Below are 19516 nucleotides of genomic sequence, written 5' to 3'. Positions count from 1 at the left end.
TTTATTTCATCCCTGGAGAGGGCAAGGAGTGCTTTTAATGTTGTCTGCCTTTGAAAATGTATAGAGAAGTGTTGTTAGGTGTCTATCAAATTCAATAAATACTATTATCAACAAGTGTTGTCATGGAAACATTCGTTGAATGTAGTTGTGGATATGCATACTCCATTTTCCTTCTATTCTCTTAAGAGCAATTATGCTCTAACATATTGTCGACAATCATAGCATTGACTTGCCTACAGACATACAAACGATTTCCCTTAAGCACTTGAATTATTTTCCATTTCTAGCTGAATTCTTCAGTATGTTAAGACACACAGTGTGTCCAGCTGCAACCTCAATGTAATATACCCGTTTTATTTAGACAGTGGACAGAATTAATACCAGTCGCACATATACAGTCTGGACAGCTACATCTGTCATGTTATGGAGCTTTCGTGCATCAACCACCAGAAACAATGCACGCTTGTGCGTCACCATTCAGAATAAGACGTACGCACTCGACCACCACAACGAATCAAACAACCCAAAAAAGGCTAAACCAAACACCAGAGCTAAAGTGCACTCAGAATGCCATGCGAAACGCCCGCGCCCACGGCCACTCGGCTTGCATGGTGTGCTGAGCTAAAAGCCAGGTGTGAGCATGGGCATGGATCCCCCGCTCCGTAGCTCAATTCCTGTGCTCCACCGCCATAGCAGTTTGGGAGCTGCGTGCCAAAAGGGGGCGGGGGAAGTGGGGGCACAGGTGGTGGGGAGCCAATGTGGCAGGGCCCGGCCCGTGATTATGGGCCCGGTCAGGGAGAGTGCCTAAACCACGTACTTTACCCTCCTCCGGACGATAATTGCGTCTCGGTTCGCTGATGGGTGAGGTACCATTAGCACTTCATTTAGGCGGGAACTCTACTGAGGAAATGAGGAAGCTACCGGGCTCCTCTGAAAAATAAAAATTAGCCAATCACCGGCCTCTTGCTGAGTGGGTTGTGGACGAATGGACAAATCGGCCAGAGTCAAACTTCCCATCACTAAGTTCTGCTGACCCTACCCCATAAAAGTTCTCAAATTGGAAATCTTTGTGTGTGTGTGTGTGTGTGTATGTTCTTATTTGTATCAGTATGATTCTGCTCTTACCCAAGAAGGGAGTGTTAGAGAGATTTCAGCAGTAGATATGCATCATAAAATATTGATAGTAAACAAACTATAAAAATACAGAATGTAGCACGCTAGTTCTCTTGCTAGTTAATTATTTAGCTAACCTAAGCAATAATGTCATCACCAGTTGCATTTCCACCAAAGTAAAACATATTCCAATTGCTGAATTGACAAATAACTTTCACACTGTGCATATAGATCATTCCTGATGAATGTTTCTAGAAAGACATGTCTTTTGTTGGATTCTTACAGTAGCAGCCACCCTTTTACGCATTTGATCCCTCATTCATTTCATTAGTTCATTTATTAATCCTGCGTTATTCATAAAGACATTCCGAGCTGCATCCAATGCCTGGACAGCCAGCACCTGTCAATATGGAGCGGCTGATGTGTTTTATGCAGTAGCCTAAGACTGTCCTTACTCCTTGGAGTGGGGTTAAGTGACTTCATACAGAGAACAAGGGCAGAACTATGAGATCAGGGGCACGCATCCTCCGACTTAGTTTTAAATTGGCTACAAATAGGAGCCGCCAATTACCGTGGAAATCTGAAGAACTTCCTTTAATGGGCATGCTCTAACGACCCCGTTTGCAAAAATGTATTGCTCCTGAACCATTTTCCATCCCAAGTCAATCACTGCACCGGGTAGTTGACTGGGGTGGCAATTTAATCTAGATTGATTAGGTTGAGGAACAACTGTAGCCAAGGCAGTCAAGTTAGAGTCCTGTAGGCTTCGGAGCGAATCAATTAAATCCGGTGAGATACCACTCCTAAACGAGGGTGTCGAACATACAGCCTCCAGAGAGGTACAACACGTAGAGGCGATAAAGGCTCACAGTCAACCGTGTCCGACCCGCTAATAATCACAGGAGTGTAATCTGACGGCGCATTGAACATTTCCAAAACCGCCTATAAAGACTATTTTAGTAAATTTGACGGCCTGGTGAGCGCAGCCTTCCAGAACTGTCCGCTGTGTACTCACACGCCGGTGGCTTGTGCCGGGCCTATCGAGGCCTCCTTGAAGACCAAAGGTGGCGCCTTGGGGCAAAATTACTCTAAAAACCTTTAACCTAAACGGTAGAGATAGCTCGCTGATATTATCAACTCACAACATTTACCATACCGATCACTGTAATGAGGAGCACATCTCTTGCCGAGACTTTTAATGAAATCAGACATGGCACCGGTCTGGAAATACACCACACCCGGAACCAGTTTCTATGCCAATCCATCTATCGACTAACCTGGTATGTGGCAACTGAATCAATTGTTTATTAAGATCAGTTCACTTATCTGGCGTGGTTTGTCGCGCACATTTTCTTTCTACTTTATCTTTCAATTTTGCCAGATATATCAAATGTGTCGGCCTTGCTCTCTCACTCTCTCTCTCTCGTTTCTCCCTGTCATTCCTCCCTCTGTCAGCAGCCTCCTTGCTCACCCGTTGGAGGTCAGCCTATTCTGCACCACGGGATACTGAACTGATACTCCCCAGAGACGTGAAGCTCCATTACTCTAAGCGAGAGAGAGAGTGGGGATGTTGTTTGTGTGGGGAGGGGTACGAAAGTTGGCAGAGCAATGCAAGATAATGTTATGCAGCGTGCTTCACAAATGCATGTAAAAACCTTGTTTGATACAGTGTCATTTAATAAGGCATGCACCTAACAGATTGGTTTTTTTTCTTAAGAGACAACGGGGAGGCAATTATGTGTAGTCCCTATGCTAGTGGAAAGGGAAAATGCCAGGGTCAGGCATAAGCACAATGACATAACTCCAGGGAAGTTATCTGTGAAATTTCACCTCTGAGAATCGCCACTGCGAATTTCACCTCTGAGCATATGTGTTCTCTTTGTGTCATGTGGAAGTAGTCAGAACACCCCCTGGAGAGTAGTTTTTTGTATACATATTTGGACATATGAATATGTAATCTTCCCTTAACACGGCTGTCAAGTCCCTTCCACAGAATTCCGATAGGATTGACATATGCACTTTGAGACTGTCATTAAATAAGCCTTAATTTCAAAAAAATTTCTGTTTATTATCCTGTTGCAAGGTCCATGTTTGGTTCATCAACAGCTTTTTTGACGAATTGCCTCACATTCTCTCTGGCACAATATGGAATTTGTGGTTGACTATATAATGCCATGTTAGCCAGGGCCAGAGACAGCAAAGCAGCCCCAGACCTTAACACCACCGCCTCCATGCATTATGGTTAGTACTCTATGTGGTCTATCCGTTCAAAGGCAGTGTTCTCGCCTAACTGTCCATCTGACAATGGAACGATGTACTTCAGACTTGGAAACGATGTACTTGCTTGGAAATTGCTTTGTCCCAGACCCAAGCACTGTGGATCAAGAAGAGAGGCTGCGTGATGTGTACCTCCAATCACAGTGATTTGCACATTGTCATGGATATTGTTGTCATAATGGCTCAGATATCATGGTAGGGATGTTTGACATTTAACACTGTGTTTTAACCAAGGCCTGCAATGCAGTGTGTGTGTGTGCGTGGATGTATATAAAACCTTTTTTTATTTGTTTGAAAAACAGCAGGTAGATTCCACATTTTCCAACGGTGCAGATGGTAAAGACTTCACAGCCAAATAACTTGTGACATTTCAGACTAGGCTGTTGATGAGCCATTGCAAAGAATTACCTAAGGTGTCAAAACAATTTTGGGTAGGCATCAGGACTTTGAATAGTGCATTTGAAAAAAAGAACAACCAAGGGAAGAAATGTTACTTAAAAAAAAAAAAAACATGGCAAGTTTAATAAGAGGAGTCATCTCTGTTTTTACAAAGGTGACAGGTACATGATAAGAGAGAGAGGGAGACGTTGACTTTGAGAGCAGACTAAAAAGACATACAGCTCTTGTAGCTCTATTCACCTTCTTTGTCATAGACTAATATATACAATTATGTAGCTTCTAATGTAGAGTGGAAACTAGGGATGACATGTGCCCTAAAATCCAAACCCTGTTAGCCAAAAAAAGAACTAACCAATGATATAATTGAAAACAATTGTGTTTTTCCCCACACCATTTAGAACGCTTATGCCTTTTGGTTTATTATGTAACAATAGTTTGAATGTCTCGTAAAACAACAATGTGATTGGAGTTATTATGCTTTCCCACCATTGCTGTGTGTTTTGTTTTTTTTTCTTTCTCATTCAAGGGATTTAATTAAATAGCAAAAGTAGAATGACACATTAAGGCATCATATTCCATAGCTAATTATCACCAACCCACACACTTGACGGTGCTATATTCCAATGTGAAATGATACATACTGTATATACTTCATCCCATTTTCATTAACTGTGCTCTTCTCTCCTATTTGAAAAAGACCACCAGTCATAATGTCAAACATGTAGAGGCATAGACCTTAATGTAAAATTAATGCCAAATCTATGCAGTTATAGTTACTGAGGGATTCTGTACAAAAGGACAATTTGGGGGATTCTCACTGTTATCCACAGAATGTTCCTTTGGAGGAAGTGTTTTTTTGTTTCCACATAAAAGCATAAGTATAAAATAATGAAATCAAAGTTGGCATATTTCTTAAAAAAGTAAAACTCCATAATGTTTAATATCTGCCTTATGTAAAAATGACTATCACCTCGCATCTCAAAATGGTACTCCTAAATGTTAGATCCCTTGCTCCAAAGGCAGTTGCAGTAAATTATTTAATCTCTGACCATAAACAAGATATTATTGGCTTGTGTGAAACGTGGCTAAAACCTGATGAATTTACTGCCCTAAATGAGGCCTCTCCTCCTGGCTATACTAGTGATCATATCTCCCATGCATCCCGAAAAGGAGGGGGTGTTACTAAACATTCATTTCCTCTCAAACCCATCACTGAGTTTCATTCTTTTGAAGTTTTACTCATGAAAGTTAACCAGGCCGATAAATTGTTTTACATAGCTACTAGTGGTTGCACCACTAAAAACAAAAGAAATACGCAACAAGAAACTTGCTCCCTGGTACACAGATAATACTAGATCACTCAAGCAAGCCTAGAGAAAATTGGAGCGAAAGTGGCGCTACACCAAGTTGGAAGTATTCAGACTAGCCTGGATAGACAGAACACTACAATATCGAAAAGCACTCACATCTGCTCGATCAGCTTATTTCTCCAACCTGATTGAGGTGAAACAAAAACAATCCAAAATGTCTCTTCGATACAGTTGGAAAGTAAACAAAAAAGCAACGCTCAACAAGTAAAGTGGGTCTTCACTTTGGCTGTAATGAATACATTAACTACTTTGATGAAAAGATCATCACCATTAGAAAACAAATAACTGACTCCATAAACAGTTATAGTCCCCAAAATCTCAATTGTCCTGAGAATGTCCTGAACCTCCCTGACCAGGTGTCAATGGGGACACTTGAATTTTTTGATCCCTTATTGCTGGACACATTCACTAATTCTCAGCCCCAAGGTCTTGAGCTGCTATATTATTGTGCTGGGGAAGTAGGGTCAGTTCTTCTCCATTATAAGTCCTTGTAGATATAAGGAATGCATTTTCTAAATTTTCCCTGTCTCCTGCCGTTTTAAACTAAGGACATGGGGTCCAGGCACATACCTGAGGAGTACCCAGCTTGAAAGACCAGGTGCTGTTCCTGTCCAAAGTCCTCCTGGTGTGTTGCAAATCAAGACGATACCTGACGATTTCAGCTGCCACTGCGCTGACACCTCCCCCTCCCCCGTGTTGTCCATCTGGTCATGCTTCCCGACCCGGACTAAGTTTAAATAGACTCTGGACTCAGCCCACATTTATTAATTATTAAAATGTTTACTATTAATACAGAAGAGGACTGGTCACCCCTCTGAGCCTGGGTCCTCTCTAGGTTTCTTCTTATATTTTGGCCTTCTTAGGGAGTTTTTCCTAGCCACTGAAATTCAACACTACTGTTATTTGCTCCTTGGGGTTTAAGGCCGGGTGTTTCTGTAAAAGCACTTTGTGACACCTGCTGTTGTAAAAAGGGCTTTATAAATAGATTTGATTGATTGATGTCTACTTACAATGTATCATATCTACCAAAGAAGCAGAGATGTCACTCTGGAACTGAATATGCACTAATATACATTTTTGCCACCCCCGCCCTTCCCAACATTGTGACGTCTAATTGGTCTCCATGGCCTTACCCCATAGAAGGAACTCCCATTAAATCTAGAAGTGCTGGAGAAGACCAAGATGTAACCCAACGGAACATCTCACCGAGCCATTCCTGCTGGTCATTAAGCTTACTCAACCAGGTATACTGGCCGGTACCTATACATGCTTGGAGGATAACTCGTTCTCTAGCCAACAACCACCACAGAGCTCGCTGGGCACTCAAATCTGCACCGACCCTGAGGAAATAAGGCACACCACAATGACCTCCTACCCATCCTCTTCTGACTGAGCCAACATGACCAGCCCTCTGCAGCAACCCCAAATTTGCAACCCCAATCATCAAATCTTCATCTCTAACATAATCTATCATTCCTCCACCTCAGTTAACACTCATTCAGTGGTGAACTGAACACTATGCTCTAAGATCACATCATTAGCAGCCTACTGTTGACAAATGCTGTATCAAGTGAGAGGATCGAGCAGTGAGTGATTACCATAGGCCTACTAATCTATAAAAGCCTAACATAACTTTCAGTGAAATACAGTATTACCCTTGGATAGGGCCACAGCGTCACCGGACGCCCGTCTCAGTCCCAAGGTTTTATGCTGCTATATTATTGTCCCTGGGGAGTAGGGTTAGTTTGTCTCCTTTGAAAATCCTATGTAAATCTAAGGAACACCCCCGCCCCATAGTCCCTGTCCTTGTCCATCTGGTCACGCTCCTGGCTTGGATTATGTTTTATAGACTCTGGATACAGCTCACATGCATTTATTAATCATTACAAATTGTACTCTTCTACTGTTCACCCGGCACAGCCAGAAGAGGACAGGCCACCCCTCAGAGTCTGGTCCCTCTGTAGGTTGCTTCCTAAATTTTGTCGATGGAATGCAATGCGCAGATTTCCATTGCTGAGATCAAAGCATGTGCCACCTGCTAAACAGTCCACACAGATCAGAAATGTTAGTGGTGTTGCTATTTTACAAGTAAAAACAAAGCAAGGACTGGCAGAACACTGCAAATATGACAAGAAGCATGACAGCAGGCAAATTAATCAAATAATTATGCCTGCTAAAATAAAAGTAGCATTAAGTATGTCTTGCCACACAATTCTGTAGCATCAAACTTCGTATCTTATCAGTGTATTTTGATCTTAAATTCGTAGCGTGTTACACAGAACGCACACATGTGCGGTTGGTTTTGTGAGGATGCTGCCATTAATCAACTGTTTCTAATTGGGATCATTAAATCCCTGTAGGAACAATATCCTTAATACATGTCATGATCAACCCGGGACAGATTCTGGCAAGTTATGATGTTCTCCAGAAACATTTCCAAGCCTGTCTGGTCAGAACATTCTTTTAGCACTGTACTGTCCTTACCACTAGTGCTTTTGCTTTAGACTTTTGTAGAGCAAAATGGAGGCAAGGTCTGATTTGCTAAAAGGGGATCAGAGGTGGACCTTGTAGCACTTCCAGAACCAACAATTGCAGCGATCAAGCACTCAGCGTGATGCACAGGAGAGTTTTCTTGGCTAGAAGAAAATTGTTGAGGTTACCGTAGTTGGCGAGGTAGAAATTGGGCATAAGTAGGCTTCATCTTGACTAATATAAAATGTAACCTTTTTTTTTAAACAACTACACAAATTGTTGCTTTGTAGCAACATCGGTACGTAAGATGTTTTAAAGGAGGCCCAGGTAAGGCCAAAGTGTCATTAATAAGTCAACATTTTAGATACAAAAGGCAAACATAAGTAAACATTCCTTCATTCAAAAGACTACCAAACTACGGGTCCCATTTCTTGAAAATCTGGGAACCGTAGTCTGTTTTTTCTGATATTTTTTTGTAATCACACTATTGCACTGGAAACTAATCGCAAGGTAATTATCGCAAGGAAATTAATGTGCTCTCTGGGAAAAGACTCTTGTTAATAAACCATGCCTTTAATCTATACAATGTCACCTCATCAAACAAAGTTCTCTATGGATAACAAACTAATAAAATGACCGAAAACCCTCATAATGTGTGCCAAAAACCATAGCAAAAACTTAGATATGCAAAGACATGCAATAAATGATTGAAAAAATTGAGGAACTCCATCCTACCTTGTCTGTTGTCCAAGGCGCCAAAGTCCAGTGAGTACTTGACCACATGGTAGTTGTTCCACACGTATAGCAGGTTGTCCCGAGGGTTGTAATCCACGGCAGCAATATACTGGTAGGAGTTTGGGAAGGGTATGTCAAGAAAGCCATCTTTACTTAGTTCTGTATTGTAGATATAGTCAATCTTGTTCCCAGTTGCCTCGTTGTCATCGTCTTCGTAGACCGACTTCACCACGTAAAGGATTCCGCAGATCATAAATGCGTTGGACGCCGAGCGCTTGTCATAGGCAGTATCCCAGGTTCCTTCCACACGGAGAGTGTAAGGGTTGAGCTGGCTGATGACAATGCGGCCGTTGTTTTGCTCCGTGGCATATATGACCCACAGGCCGTTCTCGTCTACGGCGAGATCGATGTCCGATTTGCCGCCCCAGCGGTACGGCGAGGTGTCGTGGTAGTTGGCGTTGGCGATTATGGCCTCGCCGCTCTTGATGCGCGTGCGGAGGTCGAACTTGACGATGTTGCGCGTCCGCTCCTTGTTGAAGAACAGAGCGCCGTCATATACCACGAAGCCTGTGCCGTCAACGCGGTGCGGTAGTTTGTACGTGGTCGTGGGTCGCCCGGCGATGAAGTCCTCTTTGGAGGAGTACTCGGTCAGGGTGTCAGTGCGGTATGGTGTCCAGGGCATGTAGTAGATCTTGTCCGAGGCCTGGAGGGGGTCTTTGCACCAAGCCCCAGATTGGTGATCTGACTCAAAGAGGTGTTCGCTCTGGTACACCCCTCGCAGCAAGCCAGGGCACAGGAATACTGAGGAGCCAAAATGGAGAAAGGCAATGCAGAGAGTTACTTTGGCATGAATGGGAGTATTTTTTTTTACTACTGAGATGAAGGACAAAGAATGATAGCATAAAAGGTCATGGCAATAGTCTTGACTTAAATCGATATGTCCGCAAAGTGTTATTAGAATACCTCACAATGCTACATGGAGGATATTTAACACATGGAAAAGGTTTGAGACGGATACAGATACAGAAAAAACATGCACGCACACATATGCACATACACTCAACCAAGCATAGCCACTGGAAAAAAAATTTTTTTAACACTAGCTTTATACATAATTACAATAGGAATTAAATCATTGTGACGATCAATTTAACACAAAAATCCATACACTTATCCGGTCTCCTCAAAGCTATCAGTGGTAGAATAATGTCAAATATGGACATCAGTTTAAAAACAACAACATTCAAATATTTTGATAAATAGCACAAGCAACATTATTGGCAACTGGCAAACCAGAACACAGCAATGACTTTATCTATATTACTTCATTTTCCCATTATTGTGGACAGGATTTCAGTCTTTGACATCATGATTTACAATGCCCAGACTGCGTTGTAAACAAATTATAGCCTAACTGGTTTTACTCAGATCATATAAAACGATGCCCCATGAGCCGACAGCATGCATCCCTTGCTGAAGGCGATTCGGTTTCACAATGGATTAGAATTGGACCTCAAACAAAGTCAATTTCAAGTTGGCCACCTTGATATAAACATAACATTTTAATTTAATCCTTCGCCCACAGTAAATAACAAATAATGAGCAGATCATCATCTGTTCCCTGGATGCTTGTTTTGTGGACATACAGTATTTGAAATGTGCATAGTCAAATTAATGGAAACTAGGAAGATTATATATGTACTTCTGAATGTGGTCAGTGTTCTCTATTGAGCATTAAATGTTTTGGAAAAAAACATGGGTATGAGTAAATCTTTACACATAAACAAAGCATATTATATATATATATATACACACATACACACACACATATATACACATATTCAACATATATATATACATACACACATAAACATATATACATAATTACACACATATATACAGTATCGCACAGAAGTGAGTACAGCCCTCATATTTTTGTAAATATTTGATTATATCTTTTCATGTGACAATACCGAAGAAAAGACACTTAGCTACAATGTAAAGTAGTGATTTTACAGCTTGTATAACAGTGTACATTTACTGTCCCCTCAAAATAACACAACACACAGCCATTAATGTCTAAACCGCTGGCAACAAAAGTGAGTACACTCCTAAGTGAAAATGTCCAAGTTGGGCCCAAAGTGTCAATATTTTGTGTGGTTGCCATTATTTTCCAGCACTACCTTAACCCTCTTGGGCATGGATTTCACCAGAGCTTCACAGGTTGCCACTGGAGTCCTCTTCCACTCCTCCATGATGACATCACTGAGCAGGTGGATGTTAGAGACCTCCACTTTCCATTTGAGGATGCCCCACAGATGCTCAATAGGGTTTAGGTCTGGCGACATGTTTGGCCAGTCCATCACCTTTACCCTCAGATTCTTTAGCAAGGCGGACATATGCCGCACACTGCATCAAATTGGTCTGCATGACTGTCGTCCCAGAAGGAAGCCTCTTCTAAAGATGATGCACATGAAAGCCTGCAAACAGTTTGCTGAAGACAAGCAGACTAAGGACATGGATTACTGGAACCATGTCCTGTGGTCTGATGAGACCAAGATAAACTTATTTGGTTCAGATGGTGTCAAGCGTGTGTGGTGGCAAACAGGTGAGGAGTACAAAGACAAGTGTGTCCTGCCTACAGTCAAGCATTGTGGTGGGAGTGTCATGGTCTGGGGCTGCATGAGTCCTGCCGGCACTGGGGAGCTACAGTTCCTTGAGGGAACCATGAATGCCAACATGTACTGTGACATACTGAAGCAGAGACTGGGCAGCAGGGCAGTATTCCAACATGATAATGACCCCAAACACAACTCCAAAACGACCACTGCCTTGCTTAAAAAGCTAAGAGTAAACCTGTGAAGCTCTGGTGAACTCCATGCCCAAGAGGGTTAAGGCAGTGCTGGAAAATGATGGTGGTCACACAAAATATTGACACTTTGGGCCCAACTTGGACATTTTCACTCAGGGGTGTACTCACCTTTGTTGCCAGCGGTTTAGACATTAATGGCTGTGTGTTGTGTTATTTTGAGGGGACAGCAAATGTATACTGTTATACAAGCTGTACACTCACTACTTTACATTGTAGCAAAGTGTAATTCAGTGTTGTCACATGAATATATATATATATATATATATATATATATATATATATATATGAATATATATATATGAATATATATATATATATATATATATATATATATATATATATATGATATATATATATATATTATATATGTATATATATATATATATATGTATATATATATATATATATATATATATATGTATATATATATATATATATATATATATATATATATATATATATATATATATATACACACACAAACAGTATATATGTTTGAACTTCAAACAACCAGGACTATGAATCTTGGTACTTAACAAACACAAAAGACAGCATGGTCTAAAGGGGAGCAATGACAGTGCATCATTTTGTACTGCTTTTGGTTTAAAATATATTTTTAGAGATACACATTCAGGTAATTTCCTGCATTTTTCTATAGACAAATAGAACAGATTGAACATTTGTACTGAAGGTGCAGTAGGGCAGATTAAAACCCATGCTGCAGCAGAACCTGCACACTGACTATGTTGGTCCATCCTAGGCCATCCATTTTGTATGGTTATAGTATACTGAATATGTTGGTCCATCCTAGGCCATCCATTTTGTATGGTTATAGTATACTGAATATGTTGGTCCATCCTAGGCCATCCATTTTGTATGGTTATAGTATACTGACTATGTTGGTCCATCCTAGGCCATCCATTTTGTATGGTTATAGTATACTGAATATGTTGGTCCATCCTAGGCCATCCATTTTGTATGGTTATAGTATACTGACTATGTTGGTCCATCCTAGGCCATCCATTTTGTATGGTAATAGTATACTGAATATGTTGGTCCATCCTAGGCCATCCATTTTGTATGGTTATAGTATAATGAATGAGTTGGTCCATCCTAGGCCATCCCTTTTGTATGGTTATAGTATAATGAATGAGTTGGTCCATCCTAGGCCACCCATATTGCATGGTTATACTATACTGAATATACTTGCTCCCTCAAACACACTCCTACAGTATGTTCAGGTCAGTACATTTAGGGTTAAAAGTAGGAAAGTTAGCAGTAGGCCTACCCATTTAAAACCTGTGCTTTAACTATAGCATGTCATAATAAGTAACACAAAAATGTTAAACAGCCAAACATTTCCTAACAAATTAGTTAGGTTTCAATGTGCAGTACACGAGCAAGAACAAAATTAGAACATGTGCAAAACCTGATCTGAAGTGTGAGGAGTGTGACTGCCTTGGTGGCAGTTTCTTCCCGGGGATTTTGGGCGAAGGTAAAAGCTGCGAGCTCAGAGAAGAAAACATATAAGCCTTGCTTACAGTAACTCTCGTAATCACCAAGATTAAGCATGTTGTTTAGCCGCAGGTGAATAATATAGCATGTTGCCGTCCGTCGGCATGCATCTAGACTGGCGCTAAAATGCTAAGAGGGTCTCACCGGCTTAAGAAGGCTTATAGTGTAATGTGTAGGTAGTCCTCTAGTGACAGCACATAGACTGGGACTGCTTCCCAAATGACACCCTGTCACCAGGTTAGGCTCTGGTCAAAAGGAGTGCACTACATTGGGAAGAGGATGTTGTTTGGGAGGCAGGTTGGGATTTGATGAGGCCGTTAGAAAAGGATGCCGGCAACCCAGACACCCCAGAGGAAGAGTTACGTGTCAAGGTTATTAGAAAGGAAACAAGAAAGTAACAGTAAGTGACAGTAAGAGAAAACTGGACATTCTAGGAGAAATTCTCTATGGTTTTGGTGACAATTAAATCTTCGTTGGTAATGTGCTCTTCTTTGCGTCAATTAGCTAGATTTTGCACTGTCCGGCTATTTAGAGGGAACTCTAAAGAGAAAAATTGCAAATGACTGTGATACAGTAGTCAAACAAAAAAAAAAAAGGGCACAGCAGGTAAGATGGAACATATCGATTTCTTCTGGATTCGTCATGATCTTCTGGATCCTGTCTGAACTCTACATTGAAACCCGTAAATGAGAATGTTACATAAACCATTTTATCAATCTAAAGGGAGTTCCTTTGTGTTGAAAAACTTTTTTATGTGGATATCAGTTGTTTGTTTGCTCCTTTAAATAAATCATGAATGGGTGTTTCAGGGGCCAGGATGGAAAAATAACAACAACACAACTGCTACCACATCCCTTTGGGTTTGGGGCTCAGGTGCAGTAGTACGCTATCAAACCTATAATTGAAGATGTGGGTGTCTCAGTGTATTCCACCGTATTGACTGAAGGTCCCTAAAGGTTATAACCATCATGATGTTAGGCCTATAATCTCAAATGCTGACAGTTTATTGAGCGAGGCTATTGATTGGCGTCCACACTTCATGCCTTTTATATGATGCCGCTAACAAACATGAACCGAATAACTTTGAATTACCTCAGAAAGGAAATGTTCTGGGTAGATATATAGTGAAAGAAAGTCTAACCTTGATATGGTCTGGGTCGTATAAGCTATGTGAAGTTACAGGAAAAAATTTATAATAATAATTCTACTTTTAGTATAGAACTATAGCTCCCTGCTTCGTTCTGGGGACACTTTGACAGTGTAAATCAGTGCCGAACACTTCATATTTCTCATTTGCTCGTACGTAAAGTAAGAAAGAAAAACCTCTTAAGACTCTTCTGTATCTATGCAGTTGAAATAACCTTTGCCTTGGACTAAATGTATTTGTACAATGTAATCATATGTTCAGTGTTCTACAGATTTCATTAAATCAAAGTTCTTTATTCTACAGTTTCTTTATTCCAGTCTTTACTGCACACTTTATGTTGCCAACAATGAGACTAATAGATCAATCATCAATGATAGCATGTGCTGATATTGGGCAGAACCTTGTTACTGGAAATAATAAAAAAGCCAAAAATCAAATTGTTTAAATTATGCAGTTCTAACAAGATTTGTATGACCCCTTATTTTTTCCTATGAAGTCATAGCAACATGTTTAGCAATGCTAGTACACACAGTGAACTAGCAAACATTAGAAGGTCATTAAAAAACAGAGGGATGACGTGAAACGACATTAGAAGGTCATTAAAAAGCAGATGGATGTGGTAAGAGAAAAGCTTCTATGATAAGCCCCATCACCAAACAAAGCATGTAACCCAATGAGGTCTAGGTGAAATAAAGGAGTAGGCATTTAGTTACCTTTCTGTTCCACTTCTATTTTAGGCATGACGAGGAGAAAAAAGAGGGAGAGAGATACAGAATAGATTAATGATGCGAATTGGCAAAAGAGTCAAGTTTACCTCAGCAGGCCAAACACATCCAAACAGGACAGGGGATGATGAGGTTGGTTAGTAGTGTAGTAGTTGGAACAAAATATTGAATCATAGAGCTTTCGGGAAGAAAATGTATCTCTTGTCACACACAGCCTGTTGGGGAAAAGAGAGATTTAATCAATCTTAAGACTTGTGAATTGTGTGAATGCGGCTTTGAAGTGACGACACATCCAAGATGGGAAGGGAGAGAAAGAAAGAGGGAGAGAAACAGAAGGGGGAGAGAAATGTAATTGACTTGTTTGGAAGACAACTCTGAACGCATTCATTAAAAATGGCAGAACATATGGTTGCATTCCGTACAGACTTCTTCAGAGGGAGTATTCACATGAGGGCGAATATAGGAACGCACAATGTGCCTATTGAAAGGATGAAACTCGGCAACAACGCGTCTGCTATCTTGACGTTGATAATTGGTGATGGATCACCTGTGGCTTGATAAGTCCATAAGGACTAATAGCATATGGCCACCTCCCCTGCCATATTATCAGGAGAGATCGGAAGCAAACTCGATCGTTTGTTCATACGGCAAATATCCTTTGCACTTGCGGAAGCTGTGAACAGCAATCCTAAGTGGAACCGTCAAATCAATCAGAACCACAGCAAACAAGCAGATTTGTATTTTGCCTGGGTATGCTTACAAAAGCAGATGGACTGACAGCGGTTTTTTTTTGTGTCAGTGTGACTGACCTGTGTTACGTGGCCGCTACTCAAACTCCGTGAATAGCCTACTTACTGATTTGAAGGTCTTCTGGGGATGTGGCGACACTTTAAAGTAAAGTGGTGTCTTTTAGCCTCGTTTTCCAAATGTGTGTGTAGTGATTACTGAGTAAGACTTAGTGTAATACTGTATGGTTTGAATTTAACCTGTACGCAGAAATCAGCCAGTACTAATAGTACATCCTGTTCTGCCGTGAACGCAGTATTTGAAATCCATGATCATGTGGATATTTCTTTTTGTAGACACCTGTGGTTGGTCTGTATGGACAGACCAACCACAGGTGTTCTGTCCATACAGACAAAGGCTGTCATGCAACTCCCAACGTAATATCAATACTGTATAATCCCTGTGGTTTCTCCTAGGGTTGGACCCTGAATCAGTACTAACTTCTCCAATACTGACCTTAAAGGCCCGGTGCTGCTAAAACAGGAGGAATAGCAGTAAAGAAAATAATAATACAAACTGACTCAAGATAGGATCAAAATGACACTAAGTGACCACCAAAATAAATGTCAGAGCTACTGGAAGAAATACCTGGATTTTCAGTGCGATTTAGCCGACTTCACAAAGTTGATCCGATAATTCAAGGCTAAAGACTGTTTGACTGGGTTAGGGGTGGGCTCTTGACCATTTATATCAGTCAATCAGGGCTGTGTATATAAATATATTCTAATTTATTTCACTAGATCCCACTAGGTCAGCCAGAGCATTTACCAGCAAGGGCAGGTAAAACGTTTATGTGAAAAATATATGCTGGATTGATTAAATTGATTAAAAAAAAAACACATTGATCTACTAGAAATTCAGCAAGGCTTTAAAAATATACCACAAAAACAAAATCTGAACAGGAACTTTATCCTTTAGTGGGGGGGGGGGGGGGATACAAAATTGACCCAAGATTGGAAACTGGCTCTAATCTATCAGGGGCTAGTACTCTGGTGGGGTTAACGGCAGGACAGGCATCTGCCCCATGCAGTTTCTGACTGCACCCCTTCTCTAATCCTGGATCTAATAAAACCGGATTAGCTCCAGTTACCAGGGCTTACATGGTCTTTCCTCAAAAATTAGAGTCAGTATAAGAGAGGCAGAGAAAAAGGAGGGGGGAGAGGAGGGGGGAGAGGAGGGTGGGAGAGGGAAGGGGAACAAGTGAGAGCTGGAGATTGAGAGGGTGATAGAGACGGAGGAAAGGAAAAAGGGGAGAGAAGAGAATAGAGAAAGAGAGCGAAGCATAGAAAGAAATGGAGGATGGAGAGAAAAGCCTAATACGACTGACACGAGAAAAGAATGAGAGAATGGGAACTGAAAGAAAGAGAGAGATTGAGAGGGAGAGATGAATAATAAAGAAAATATATGCACACGTGATATTGCTGCTCAGCAGACATTTTGATGTCTTGTTTTTTGTTTGGGATTGATCTTCACGAAGCGTAACAATGATCAATTCAGCTATATAATCAGCTACTTTATATCCACGAAAACAGCAGCTTAAAGCTGTCATCGGACGCAAACAGCTCACCAATAACAGCATGTTGGAGGGCATTCGTTTGACAAACAACACGGAATCATCTCAATTATTGAGGGCGTGATTCACAAAATCTTCCAGCAGTCATGTGAATATCCACAGAAAAATAGTTGTTGGGGGAGATTCGGGGATTTCATTTTTCATTTTCCGGTGCAGTCCGACCAGCAGGTTTAGTCGATCTCGATGCTGTGTCGTATCTCACGCCACATGGTACAGACTGAAATTAAGTAAACACACAAAGTCAACCTCTCACGTTGAGCTCTCATAATCTCCCCCCAGACCACTAGCTCCCACACAACGGGACTGCAGGGCAGCCACTGTATTTGATTGAGTGATCGCTAGCGGTTGTGAGAGAGGGTAATGATCTATAGCAAAACCCATTAGCGCTTTTAGAGATGGCGGGACGGCGAGGCGATGGACGAGCAAGTAGCCGTGGGATGTGCCAGAGATCCTTGTCGCAATATGTCTGCGCTTCCACGGTTACATATTACCCGTGTTCCTGTCTAGTCATCGCTTGTTGGGATGGAACATTCCATGTATGTCCCCTAGGTCAACCATAAAATCAGGGGGGCTTTTTGAAGTTATGTATCTCTCAAACGGTGTGGTCAGGCTGCTAGCAATACACCCAGGATATCTGAAGCTCAAGACTCACCAGATGCTGGTGGGCGGTTAGGATGAGACAGACAGAGCTGTGACTGCTAGCAGCAGAGTAGATGATCTTTGCTGATAGCAATGTTGTGTTTCCCTTAAGTGGATTAATTGGTCTAATTTACCATGTATGGTGAAGCCTACACCCTCATCTACCTCTTCCCATTAAAATGAGTTTCAAAAACATTTTAATTAGGACAACATTTTCTTATTTTCCTGTTTTTCAGAAAAAATGAAGACACATTCTAATTGAGGGATCTGTCAAAGCAGACAGCTCGCATGTCTGGCTTCGGTTGCGTTATGATAAGTCATTGGGAAAAAAAAATTGTGTGAATGTCCCTCGCACACACTCGCCTTTAATGAGTTTAACCGTTAAGTTTCGCAGCACTCAGATAAAAGAATGTAATGAAAAAGGGACGTAGGAGAGACTTGAGAAAAAATGCTGGGGAAGGGGCATTTTCCCAAAGTGACCCTAAAACAATTTTCCTTCATGATTGTCATTGACTCACTTAAAGGCACTCTTTCGCTCTCTCTGCGCTCCTTTTCAGCCCTATCTAACATAAGAAGACAGTGAATAAAAGCAGCTGTAAGCGTACTGTTCCTAAAGCCGAATGGTTACATGAAAATCGGTGCTGAGAGAGTCTAAACGAGAAATGCCTCTTGAACCACTTTCAAGACTTCCGGTCCTATTCTGCTGTTGGTGTGAACTCGGTCCACAGCCCAGTAGGTTTTCCTGCCGTTTGGGCCAAGCCTTCGAAGTGGAAGTAGATCTGCGTCACCACTGGTTGGAAAAAAATAACTCACTACGGAAACACACCATTACAGTCAGTTACTCTGAGTCATATGGGAATCCGAATTGACCAGAAGTGGATAGACAGCAGATCTGATGCAGAGCACGTGGCAGAGGTCTTCCGCGGTGCGCTGCATGACCTTCTGGGCAGAGTGGAGGTAATGTAGAATGGTATCCAGGCCACAAAAAAAACACCCTGCACCGCAACCACAGTAGAGATGTTCATTGTCTGTTTTCATGTTTGGCCAAGGGCACAAACTGCAAGGCCTTTCTTTGTGTCTGCTGATACAGAGGTCAGTGTTTCCTGCACCGCTGGTCCATAGCATGTATGGCGCTGCCGAATCCACACAGCCACGGCAAAACAATATTTGTATTTTGTCTGAGGTGTAAGCGCAGTGCTCTTCGGCTCCCCTGTTATGTTACTAGCTGAGGTGAAAAATAAAACAATTGTTTTAGTTATTACGAAGTTATCCAAAGGCGCGAGTGAGCCTGGCAAAATGAATGAGGCGTTCAGTCGAATGCAGCGCCCACTCTCGAGCGGTCGCACAAGATACTGTAAAGACAGTGTTTCACAGACTTTTTTTGGAGGGATTTTTGGATGTTTGTGGATGTTTGCTAAGTATTTATGATGTTTAGGCTTTAAGGTGGATTACGAATCCCGATTCCAGACACACTCAAGAGTGGCAGAATGTGCGCATAGCGGATATCGGATTGGAGAGTTGAAAGATTCTTACAGTAGCTGGTGAACCCAGCTACAGCACCAATATTATAATAAAAATGTCATAGTGTATTGCCTGTGACAGAAATCACCAAAAGCAACCACGAAAAAACAACCCCACAGAACCCCTCCCAAGACAATCAATGCCCCAGATGCTATCACAGAATTCAGTACAAAACACTGCCAGGGGTTGAATATAAATATTGCAGAAATAAATGTCCAACTTCAGTTCCGGTAAATATACATTTTATGAACATGCTATGATATTGTGTGATTGTTATGATGAAGGTGAATATGACGATGATGATGAAAGATTAATTGAAAGTTCATCTTCACTTACAGATTACCATACTTTTCAACAGGTTTTGTAGCAACC

General features: G+C 41.4%; 1 protein-coding gene across 13 annotated transcripts in view; it reads right to left on the bottom strand.

Annotated features, from left to right (window-relative positions):
- LOC105020624 (adhesion G protein-coupled receptor L3) overlaps positions 1 to 19516 on the bottom strand; it is a 253307-nt gene that overhangs the window by 100954 nt on the left and 132837 nt on the right. For 5 of the 13 annotated variants that reach the window (XM_020043547.3, XM_020043551.3, XM_020043555.3 and 2 more), the window contains exons 6-7: positions 14614 to 14628; positions 8367 to 9176 (exon numbers count right to left, since the gene is read on the bottom strand). In XM_020043547.3, coding sequence (XP_019899106.2) covers positions 8367 to 9176; positions 14614 to 14628 — 825 coding nt within the window. The remainder of the gene's footprint in view (positions 1 to 8366; positions 9177 to 14613; positions 14629 to 19516) is intronic. The other 8 variants (XM_034290594.1, XM_020043559.3, XM_029117645.2 and 5 more) reach the window with 2 other exon arrangements.

Source organism: Esox lucius, chromosome 24 (genome assembly GCF_011004845.1).
Source record: "Esox lucius isolate fEsoLuc1 chromosome 24, fEsoLuc1.pri, whole genome shotgun sequence".
Classification (NCBI taxonomy): Eukaryota; Metazoa; Chordata; class Actinopteri; order Esociformes; family Esocidae; genus Esox; species Esox lucius.
The sequence above is the reverse complement of the archived record's forward strand: the minus strand, read 5'-3'. Positions and strand labels throughout refer to the sequence as shown.